Source organism: Crocodylus siamensis, chromosome 1, assembly GCF_052110815.1.
Source record: "Crocodylus siamensis isolate JL-2025a chromosome 1, ASM5211081v1, whole genome shotgun sequence".
Taxonomy (NCBI): Eukaryota; Metazoa; Chordata; order Crocodylia; family Crocodylidae; genus Crocodylus; species Crocodylus siamensis.
The window spans coordinates 317,606,546-317,618,975 of NC_143395.1; the positions used below are offsets into that span (position 1 = coordinate 317,606,546).

Here is a 12,430-nt window from a genome sequence, read left to right on the forward strand (position 1 = left end):
CCAAAGCATAGTGCATAGGGGGAGGAAAAAAAAACAAAAACAAAAACAAATCTGCAGCCTGCCCCCCGTCTCATCCCTCCTTTGCCTGCCTCCCCACCCCCTGCTCTTCTCCCCCCAGCTATTGTCTTTCCCTTTCTGCTCCTGGGACAGGGGAAGGAAGACGACACAGTTCAGCAAAAATGAACAGGATAAATGTCCATTTGAAAGAGGGAGAATGGGAAGGAAAAGGATAATAGTATGCCACTGAACAGATCTGTCATTTTTCCAAATCTTCTCTGAAAAATTAAAAAAAAAAAAAAAACTAACCCTGCTAAAAAGCATTCAGTCCTAACCATTGCCAGTTATTAACCATTTTCTTAGTGAAAGAGCTGGTGAATTATTTTTGACTAAATGTAAATATTTACTTGAAAACAATCAAGAAACAAGAGCTTTGATAGCAGAAGGTAGCATTTATATAGCCCTGTTTAACCATAGCAGAATATGTATAACTGATGTCTCTTAAGGTAACTCTGAGTATTCTTTCCCAGCACATTCTCAATAACATGCATGTTTGAAAGTTTGAAAACTACTTATTCTTTAAGACAATCATCCAATAGTTAAAGTCTATACCTGGAAAATTATAACAAATTTATAAAATTTTCCATATATAGAATACAACTATTGGGGCAGGCTGGCATAAATACAGGGTTGTCTTAGATTTGAGTAAACACAGCATTTTCCAAAATGTCACAAGCAAAAGCAATTTTGGTGTCTTATCCTAGTTCTGTGTGGTCACTTTGCTATACCAGGAGTCTGCAACCTACAGCCAGTGGGCCAGATCCAGTCAGCAGAGTTTGGGGCTTTAGTGGTAACTGGAAGCAGGGACATTGCCTACACTACACCATGCACAGCCGAGCAACAATGAGCTTCACCTACCAGGTGGCAGAGAGAAGCAGCAGCAAGGAAAAAGGGCAGCAGCAGCCAGGTCCAAAGCAGGCCAGTGCTAGGACCCAAGAAAAGCCATTCCTACCCACAGCTGGAAAACACTGCCAACTCCTACTCTGCACCATAAAACCACCACAGAGCATAGAAAAATACATAATATTGCATCTAAGCTCCCCATACAAAGTCAAATACTAATTTCTTGAACATGAGCACCAAATCCTACTCTTTCAGAAAACACATGCCAATGAAACATCTTACAGTAAGCAGTTGGATAAACTTTCTAACTTGAATAATGTCACGAATGTTATGAAAGATGAGGCTAAACATTATATGAGAAAACCTGTATATTTGTTAATATCCAGGTATGCTGTTTGTTCCTGAATATTTATCCATGGGATAAATAAAGCAGGAGAAGTAGCAAAACCTTGAACACTACCAATGTTAGCACTACTTCCAGATAAGGAATACCCCAATGCATTCAACATTTTTCCAGTAAGTAACTCAACAAGTCATGTTTCATTGACATCTTGCTGTTCACTCCACTTCCATTCAGTGACAAAGTGTTACAACGTACACACTAAGTCAGTTTTAGGCAACGAATAATCATTTTCTGCACAAGCAATAGACTACAGGAGTTCACCTCTTCATACAGAGTAACATATGCAAGCTTAATATAGTGTCAAGTGGGTAGTCATTTTTTTTAAACCCACCTGAAAGGTCAGGAGCCATTAATGAATCAAGCTAATTAAGATTCTTCTGCTTGATGTTGGTTTAGATTTTGTAGAACTGTACTAAAATGATTTCAGCAAGGGCAATGCAAAGCATTAGGTGATACAAGATACCTCTGAGGAATGGACCACTGTAATTATTAAACCAGAACTGCTGTTTCAAAAAGCTGCTTGGTTTAAAATATTAGCTACAGGCAACTCCTTGCTTGACATGCTGCTGTCTTGGGACCCATCTGAAGTGCCTTCGTTTTTCCCCAAGCAGGGATCCAGCTTCACATGCACAGTATAGGTAGGGCGACTATACATCCGGGTCTGGCCAGGACACTCGCAGATTCTGCAGCCCAGTCCCAGACTACTAGTCAAAAGTCCCAGGCTGGAGTCTCATGGGGAGGCAGAGTGGCATGGTGCACCATGCAGGAGGCCGGACAGGCACTGCTGCTGCTGTGCAGGAACAAGGCGGGCAGACTGGAGCAGGCACCATGCCACGCACACATGGCACACCTTGGCTCCTGCACAGCAGCAGCAGTGCCTACTTGTCCATTTGCCTGGTGCACCATGGCACTCCACCTCTCTGCCAAACTCTGGCCTAGGAATTTTGACCAATCAGCCAGGAATGGCCTGGGAATCTGGAAGTGTCCCAGCCAAACCAGGATGTATGGTTACCCTAAGTATAGGTGCCTAGGCACTTTCCTCATGGCACCAGATTCCACTCCAAGAGTCAATCCCTGCAACTCTAGCACTAAAGTCTGTTTGTTTATTTGTTGTTGTGTTGTTCCTGTTGGTTTGGTTTGTTGTTGTTGTTGTTTTTTTTTTTTTTTTTTTTAATATACAGAAACCTAGCTCAGTCCCATACTTCACTGTTGTATCCAAACCCAAAACTCTAGAATTCTGTCTTCTTGGATAAGTATTGGAATAAGTTTGTGACAACAAGATCATTTGCTTTGTAACAATTCAATATGAAAAAACTGTATGCATTTTAGAATAGACAGGTTTTACATTAGGAGGTGTTGGATTTTTTTTTTTACATGTCCAAAGACAATATTTGTATAGAGAGCAATGCAGAGAGCTGGTAGTAAATGGACATCTCAACAGTAAACCACTGAATATCTAGCTTTGGTACACTTTGTTTGTTTACAAAATAGTGGGCAATTGATAAATAATTCTAGATTCCACTACATTAAACTTTTTTTCCTAATCAGTTTTAAAGACAATAGGAACCAAGGATTTCAAAGAATTATTTTAAATTGTAGGAAAAACTATCCCAGTGCATCTCTCAATACAAAATTTGTTTGCATGCATACAAACAAAGGATCCAAGGGATCTATATCTTGTTATATTACATAGACTTCAAAAAAAGTTTCTGCTTGAAAATTTGAAAAAAAGTTAAAATTATTTTTGAGAAGACACTCACAGAAGTCAGCAACACTTTTCAGGACACAGTTTCTCCTGCTGCCCTCTAGGGCTGTGGGAAATTTCAGCAACCATTTCATTTTGGAGGTGTTTTAGGCTGCTTTGGCACTCAAAACACCAAATCCAAAATCAAAATGAAAGAATCAGAAACATCTCTAAAAAAACCTGAGGCATCTGAAACATTTCAGAAAGGTTTTGGAAAACTTCAAAGTTTCGGAGCTGGGCTTGCAGGGAAATAGCTGTATGTTGCTGCCCTGTCACACAACTCAGCTCTGCAGGGAGCAGAGATCCACGCCAGGGGTCTCCCTGCCACAGCTGCCTACCCCACAGAGCCCCACATCGCTGGGGCACCACAGGGTGGGCAGCAACAGTAAGGAGACCCCAGCACAGATTTCTGCTCCCTGCGGAGCCAAGTCGCATGGCAGGGACCAGCAGTCTTGCTCACTGCTCTGTGCTGCTTCCCTGGCCCGCGACCCCAGTATAACAGGGATCAGAGATCCACGCAGGGGTCTCCTTGCCTGCATGGAGGGCAGCGGCCTTCCCCCAGACAAGCCACTCATGACCCCATCCTGTGCTCCACGTCCCTGCACCTAAGCCCTGCCTTGATGGGTAGGGCTGTGCGAAGCTTCCCTTGCAGCCCGTTCAAAACAGATTCAGAGGAGATTCAGCTGAAATGAAACAGGACAGTGATCCAAAACACCTAAATGAATCACCCTCCTCTGAAAGAGCCAAATTCAAAACCAATCGAAACACAGCCGTTTCGCACAGCCCTACCACCCACCACTTTCACAGAAGACAATCTTGCAATGTAGAGGTATGTGAATATCATTTAATAGTTTTATACTAATAAAAACCACCTGTAAATTCTAAAGCCACAGCAGCATGGGCACTCTCAGTTTTATTTTTGCTCAAGGGAAAGTATGTTCTAATGGGCAGTAACTGTAAACACTAAATTCACATGGAAAAAAAGTTAACATGAAAGATGTTTGTGTTTTAAAATACTTTGATATAGAAACAGACAATACCTGGAATATCTTGATTTTCACAGACAAAAAACTGAATCACTGCATTAAGGTGTGATTAGTCATCTTTTACTCCAGAGCTCAAAGAAGTTATATTACTTTCCCATAGGATTTTTCTAGTCATTTACCGTTCATTATGTTCTATGGTTATAGAGTCTCTGCTGCGTTAAAAAATGCCAAATTAAATTTGGATTTCATTCACTACTTTATTGTATGCCTTCTTTTGTTCAGATCCAATTAGTGTCAGCCTGTTCTTCATTTATCATAAACCTTTAGCGGATTATGTAGGTACTGCAATAGTTCCTTAGCTTTTCCTTGCAACATTTTTTCCAGTTGTGTTATCATTACAATTGAGGTGGTACTTTCATCCCAAGTCTATTTTCAGTCATTTGAGAAAAAAATTGAGGTTGCCCTCATCTGAAACATCTGGTTGCTCTCTACCCCCAAAAATTTGTTCAATTAAAACTTCTGGCAAAACCCACTGCTTTTTTCCCCAGAGAGTAGCTATCCTGCTGTGAAGAAGATTCATTTAACCTGTTAAGACTTTAGAGATATCTACTTTGCATTCAAATAGCTCAAAGAACCTTATTTCCTGGCCTTAACCAAAAGAACTTTGTGGTTAAAGCATCAGCCAAGCATTTTAAGACCCTGAAGTGTGCATCATGACCTACTCTTCTGTATATATTCAAATCCTTATAAGCAACATTACTCCCTGGCTACTCATTACTATCTTGTCTTTGTTGCTATTAGAATTCCATTTAGGTTTTTTTTGTTTGAAGAGGAAAGAATGTTAAAGGCAGGATTTCTTTTTTCTCAGTTGCTTCATATTTTGGGCACATTCTCTAATACTTCCATCACCTTGGTGTGTATATAACTAATTCTATACCCTTTATATAAATAAAAATATTGGTTGAAAGTATCTTATTCTTCCCGTGTCCCACCCCAAAAAATGGTGGGTGAAATTAACTTGATCTTTTCTTGGGTTTTTTTTTTTTTACTCTTTCAGAGTGAACTAATACTTGTAAATTGGACTAAACCACTGACCTCCGTTCACCACCACAACACACCTACAGAATTTATTCCCATTCCCTAGTCCCTGGCCTCTAGGCCCGATTCAGGGTACATCACAACTTCAGCAAGATGAACACATGTAGTGGAACAGCAGACTATTCTCCACATCCACCTAATCTGCAACTTCCATTTAAAGATGCAGGTTGTGCTAAACAGCTTTCAGCTCCTGCTCCAAATTACTGAGTATGTAATTTTATATAGTTGCATTTTGCCTTTCTTTTTCACTATTAAAAAAAAAATTCACTTTAAACTGTTTCCCGCATCCCTCTTCCCCATAAAACATAGCCAGAATTAAATGCTGATGTCAGAATTAAATAATGGCTATCCATTTTCTTCTTCTTTCCTTTGTGATAAAATTTTCATCATCATTGGTAGCATGTAATATTTTGCATATGCATTAGGAAAAAAAAATTCTTTACTTCCTATTGCTCCTCTTAATATTTGTGCTAGAAGCCCCTAATCCTGGTCTTCTCCAGGATGCTTAAATCCTCATCAGGAGGTGCTCCACTCCTTGGCTTCCTTCTATTTTAGCCTACAGGCTTTTGATGAGTCTTACCTGTATACAAAACTAATCCCCTTTTCCCCAGCCTCTCTGCCCTTTCTAGTTAAGATTTGAGTCATTAACTGTGTCCAGGAACCTAGCAGCAACCAATTATAGTTTGGACAGCCTAGTGAAAACTCATGAACACACACACTACTGAACTACATAGTTGTCTCAGAGAGGGGATATACCTATATTCCATAGTTACTAGCATGCTTATCGTGATAAACAAGGTTGCCTGGCAGTTGGATTCAGATAGCTGGGATTTCTGAATTTAAAAATATATATCTTTCCAAATTAGCAGTACTTACAGCACTGGAATCAACATCACTATGCACAGCAACTGTTTTAATGCCCATCTTCTTGCATGTTTTGATGACCTAATAAAAGACAAACAGTTACATTTAAAATAAAGGCTTCAGATAAAGACCACAGATAAAAATGGAGGTAGTGGTAGTGGAGGGGGGAAACTTAAATACTTACCCTGCAAGCAATCTCTCCTCTGTTGGCAATGAGGAGTTTCTCAAAGGTCTGAAAGGAAAGACAGAAATATGGATTCTGAGACACAACCAAGTCAACATTTATTTTATTGACATGCCTATGTTGTGTACAGAACTTTCAAAAACTATTCTGCTACTTAAATAGTCCCTGAACTCATTACAGTCTCATCTTCATTATTCAGACTGAAAGGAGGACTCAATCAGTTCATATGAGCTATGAAACTATGATCAAGTCTCCTGTATAAATCTCTTCAACTCTGAGTTGGAGTCTTTTGCTTTACTACCAGGCTTCGGACTCTTAGACTTTGTCTACATTTAGAAGTTTGTCACTCAACCTATGTCAGCGTTGGTTAACTCTAACTGCTTATGTGATGTGGCTTATTTTAAATTCACATGCTAAAATAAGCTGTACTGATGGCTCCACATTCATTAGTGTTTTTACTAGCATAATTATATCAACCAAACCCAAGAGACACCCACACAAGTCCCTATCCAACATAGGCAGTTCAACAATTTACATATAAGCCAACTTTAAATACCCTTTCCAAGCCTCAAACAAAAGATTTTAACTTTCTTTTCTCCCAGTGGCAAGCATGCCTGTAAAGGGCACAAACTGCACTACCATCGCTCCCTAGACTTCTTTACTGTCCGAGCCCCCAAGGTCTGGAATAGCCTGCCATTGGAGGTGGTTCAAGCACCTATATTGAACACCTTTAAGAGTAAATTGGATGCTTATCTTGCTGGGATCCTATGACCCCAGCTGACTTCCTGCCCTTCAGATGGGGGGCTGGACTCTATGATCTTCTGAGGTCCCTTCCAGCCCTAATGTCTATGACTTCTATGAAATCTAGATAGTATTACCAAAACAGTGAACCCCATCTCACCACCCTTCTCCAAATAAAAAAAAATATTCAGCCTAGATGCTGAGCATTCAATGCAAATCCATCATCACTGAGAATGTGCAAAGTGGTCAGCAGTCAGTAAGAACAAGAGTTCGGGTATATCTAGTAATAGCCAGGTCAACTAGCTGCACCAGATTTTCAATTTCTTTGTAGGACTTCAGGATATCTATGGTTATTCCAGAGTTACCACCACAGGAATCACAGCCAACAAAAATCCAGAGGGAAAAAATCCATTTGCATAGAGTACCTTGAGGAATGACTCAGTGAAAGGACATTAATGGAGTCTTGGGTTTAAAGCAGCAAAGTTAGGCAAGATAAGTGTACATTGGGTTTATGTTTCTCATCTCAAATCCTGCCAAGCTGAGTTACACATTATGAGCCATATGTATAGTTCAAGGTGAAGGAAGGCCAATTATGTATCGTACACAAGTATGTGTACATAACCATGAATACACAGGACCTAAATGATTCTAAAATCATCCCCAGACATCCTTTATATGAACTGAGTTTTAGAGGTGCTAAACAGATACAAGTTGTGCTAATGTCAATTATGAGTGAAAACATCCAGCACTTTATTTTTGGTTGTGATTTGCTTTGTGTGTTTAGGGATCTGATCCAAAATCCAAACTAAGGCTTTCAGGACACAATCTTTAGGCAGTTTCAGAAGTGTAACCTTCTGTTCTGAAGTTTTCATATTGTGGAGTCCTCCACATTATGAATAAACTTAACCCCCAGCCTGAATATGTAGTTGAATAAGAATAAAGTGCTTCATAGTGCAAGATAAGACTCGCATCAAGTATCAAAATGTTAGAAAAATATTTGACTTATTTTATTCTGCAATCAATACACTAATAGGAAAATATTGGATTCTTGTTCCAGATGCTGAAACTCATTATTTGTGTCCAGAAAGAAAAGTTACATAATCCTTTTAACCAATATGTAATATTTCTCTTTAGCCCTGTCATTTAAGAACTTCTTAGCTAATTAGTTTAATATTATATCTGAGCATCATTAATAATAATCTACAAAGGCGCACATAAAGTTTGAGCCCCTATCTCCCTTACATGTGGTTATGTGATCAACAACTAGCGTGTGAATGGAAACTAAGCACCTCATTTCATGGACTTTGCTAGTGTAGCTCTATGAAAAGAACAAGGGGAAGGAAAGAGGTCTCAATTAAGAAACCGCTTCAAGGCTTGTAATAAATATTTAAATTCACCAGATATTAAGTCACTTTAAGATCTCATAGAAGTGTTAGAATGATGTTGTAGCTCTGATGGTCCAGAAATTATGTGAAAAGCAAGAATTTTGTGTACCTTTTATTGAACCAGCTGCATTTTTGAATAGTCAGACAGACAAGCTCTAAAAAAAGTTCTTCTTCCTACTTGAGAAGGTAAGAGATTAGATTTTTTTTTAATGTTAATTAGGTCAAACTGCTAATGCAGAGTTCTTTCTACTGCCTTTTGTTCACCCTAACTTTAAGTGTACCTCAAAATAGGTACCTAAAGTTTTTTGGCACTACATGACATGAACAAGCTGCAACAATTCTGGTTATTGCACAAATATCCTGAAAAGGACTTGTTTTTTTTGTTTAAGCTTTGACACTGAAGAGACACTGGAAAGCCTTACTTAAATGTTACAATATATCAGAAGATTTTACAACTTACCTTCTCATTTGGATCATATATAGCTGAACATAATGAACGGGAAGTTATAAGGCACCATCTTGAATGAAGTACACCACACTGAAAGAAAGTATATAATGTATTCAATTACAGATATTTACATGATCAGCTTAGTGTTCTTTCCCCCCACCCCACGCCTCATTTCTTAATAAAGGTTTCTCCTTTTCCACCCTCCAAACCTGCAAGGTAAAAAACTTTACCTCATGACTGTAGCCTTGGGGAAGGGGGAGCAAGAGCAGGCGTTAACAAATACTAACATAACATAGGTACTTCCCAACTTCTGAGTAACTAGGGGTCTCCCTGGGTTGCACTACCCCACTCCCAGGGGAGGGGGAAGGAAGCAAAAGATGGAGGAAGGAACCCAGAGATCCAAGGAGCAGCAAAAGCAAATTGGGAGTGGTGTCCAAGTGAGGCTCTGCAGGCCAAAAATTAACCACTAAACTGACAGTCTCAGTTTAGAAACTCTCCCCAAGAGCTACTCTCCAAGATACAACACTTAGCAACAAAATAGAAAGTTACAACTCAATATTAACAAAAGAAAAAAATCCACACCAAATTAAAAAGCTTCATTTACTTAGATACTTCAAGCCAGAAAGTACATGGTCATCACTGTGGTTATCTCATGAAGGCTATTAGCTGACTACGTAACAGCCAAAACTATCAAGCTGTTAGTATTAACTAGGGGTGCACCAAAGATCTTTTTGGCCAATACCAATGCCCAATTATTAACTAGCCATATCAGCCAACACCAGTCCGACAGCCAATATGCAGCCCAGCAGCTTGGAAAGCAGCATATGGCCAGTAAGTCTGTGCAGGAGAAGAGGCATGGGGGGAACAAATCAATGCCCCCAGAGTGAAGGAAGCAATGGGGCTGCAGCTGCCCAGCCGGGGCAATGCAGGGCAAGAGACAGAGCCATGGGCAGCTCATCTGGGGAGTGCAGGGGGGCAGGGAGAGGACGAAGCTCCCCACTGCTGCACACACCCCCAAGGGAGGCATGAGGGGCATGTGCCCCCCAGATTTGTGCACAAGGCAAGGGCGGGCTGCCTGCTGCAGGCTCGGGCAAGGTCTGTGCTGGCCTTTTCCTGGCAGAGGAACTGAGCTAGGGCTGCGCTTGGGGTGGGCAGCAGAACTGGGAAGGGGGGACTGGTGAATTTTGGGGTGGCTATAGCTCACCCCATAGCCCAGCTCTCAGGACTGCTGCTGCCCACCCCCACCCTGAATGCAGTCCCAGCCCAACCAGCCACCAGGTAGAGGCTGGCACAGCCTCTTGCCCTGAGCCCGCAGCAGGCCCTCACCCCATGCACAAATCTGGAGGAGGAGGAAGCATTCCCCTTACACCTCCCCCATGAGATGCTGTTCTCCAAGCTGATGGGGTACATTCCTGGGCACATGCATGCTGTGGCTGAGCACACACACGGCATTTAATTGGTGACATTATGGGCTATACCAAACTAAACTAAATAAATAAACTATCGATAATGTCAATTTTCCTTTTATGGGTGCCAATCCAGTATGGACCGATACATCAGTGCTCCTCTAGTATTAACATTTTCCAATTACCTACAATTTTATTATAAAAGGTGAAAGCACATGATAGACTATGTTTAGGTCGGGTCACCCACTACCTCAGAACAGAGCAAAAGAAAAGAGGGTTCAGAAATAAATAAGAAAAAAATAGTCATATGGAAGAGCCTCTAGGGCAGAGGAAAAAACTGAAAGAGAGATGGGGCTGTTTACTCCAGAGAAAAGTACATAAGGGGCATTTTTACATGTGCTTTGGGATGCAGCACTGGGCACTTTAATCAGCAAGCTGTGCTAATTAAAAGCACCCATGCATCACATGTATCAGCATCTCCATGCTGAAAAAATGACAGCAGGACACTTTGTACTAAAGCTCATTGAACATTTTTTCAGTGTGAGGACATTTCATAGTTGGTAGGGTCGGAAGGGACCTGAGCAGATCATCAAGTCTGACCACCTACCATGGGCAGGAAAGAGTACGGGGGTCAAACAACCCCAGCAAGGTGTACATCTAGCCTCCTCTTAAAGACCCCCAGGGTAGGAGCCAGCACCACTTCTCTTGGAAGTTGGTTCCAGACCCTAGCCACCCCGACAGTGAAGTAGCGCCTCCTGATATCTAGTCTGAATCTACCCTCTGCCAGCTTGTGACCGTTATTTCTTGTCACTCCTGGTAGTGCTCGGAGGAACAGGGACTCCCCCAATGCCTGCTGATCCCCTCTGGCTAGTTTTTAACAGGCCACTAGATCCCCCCTCAGCCTTCTCTTGTGGAGGCTGAACAGGTTCAGGTCCCATAGCCTCTCCTCATAGGGCCTGCCCTGCTGCCCCCTGATCATGCGAGTGGCCCTCCTCTGGACCCTCTCCATGTTGTCCACATCCCTCTTGAAGTGCGGAGCCCAGAACTGGATGCAGTACTCCAACTCCGGCCTGACCAGTGTCCCATAGAAGGGAAGGATCACCTCCTTGGACCTGCTCGAGATACATCTGAGGATGCATGACAAGGTACGGTTGACCTTCCTGACCATGTCCCCACACTGTCGGCCAATGGTCATTTTGGCATCAATAATGACTCCAAGAGCCTTTTCTGCCTCTGTACTGATGAGAAGGGAATTCCCCAGCCTGTAGGTATGGTGCTGGTTCTTCCTCCCCAAGTGCATCACCTTGCACTTGTCAGTGTTGAAACCCATCCAGTTCTTATCCGCCCACCTCTGTAACCTGTCTAGGTCCCATTGCAGCCTATTCCTCCCTTCTAGCATGCCCACTTCCCCCCCAACATCTTGGTGTCGTCTGTGACTTTGAACAGGGTACTTTTTATCCCCTCGTCCAAGTTGCTGATGAAGATGTTGAACAGTGCAGGCCCGAGGACCGAGCCCTACGGAACCCCCTGCCCACATCCCTCCAGGTCAAGTAAGACCCGTCCACCACCACTCTCTGGGTGTGGCCCCCCCAGCCAGTAAGTGACCCATTTGACTGTGTGGGTGTCAACATCACAGTCGCCTAGTTTTTTTTTTTTAATTAGAATCGGGTGACAAACAGTGTCGAAGGCCTTCCTAATGTCCAGAAACACTACGTCCATTGCTACCCCTGCTAAGCATTTTGTGACCTGGTCGTAGAAGGCCACCAGGTTGGTCTGACAGGACCTGCCTCTAATGATCCCGTGTTGGTTGCCTCCCAAGTATAATCTCCCCTGCTGGCCCCTCATGGACATGTGCCAGAATAATTGTCTCAAAAAGCTTACCCAGGATCGAGGTAAGACTAACTGACCTATAGTTTCCTGGGTTCTCCTTCCTCCCTTTTTTGAAAAAGGGAACCGCATTGGCCGTTTCCAGTCCTCTGGCACCATGCCAGAGCACCATGAGTGCTCGTAAAGCTGTGCCAGAGGTCCCACAATAACCTCTGCTAATTCCCCCAGCACTCTGGGGTGGAGATAGTCAGGATCAGCTGATTTAAATACATCTAGTCCCTCACCCTGATACATGACATGGAAGGCTGCTGGAGCACATGAATTTCCATGCTCCAGCAGACTTAATTAATCAAGTCTGCTCCATTGCAATGGATTTCTGCTGCGTCAGAGCAGGCTCCCCACATGTCTATAAGAGCACAAAGTGTTACAGAGAAAAATGTCTGG

General features: G+C 42.3%; 1 protein-coding gene across 2 annotated transcripts in view; it reads right to left on the reverse strand.

Annotated features, from left to right (window-relative positions):
- The window catches only part of PCCA (propionyl-CoA carboxylase subunit alpha), a 475,583-nt gene that overhangs the window by 449,358 nt on the left and 13,795 nt on the right, over nt 1-12,430 (reverse strand). For both annotated transcript variants that reach the window (XM_090022723.1, XM_090022732.1), the window contains exons 2-4: nt 8,766-8,843; nt 6,180-6,227; nt 6,008-6,076 (exon numbers count right to left, since the gene is read on the reverse strand). In XM_090022723.1, coding sequence (XP_089878849.1) covers nt 6,008-6,076; nt 6,180-6,227; nt 8,766-8,843 — 195 coding nt within the window. The remainder of the gene's footprint in view (nt 1-6,007; nt 6,077-6,179; nt 6,228-8,765; nt 8,844-12,430) is intronic.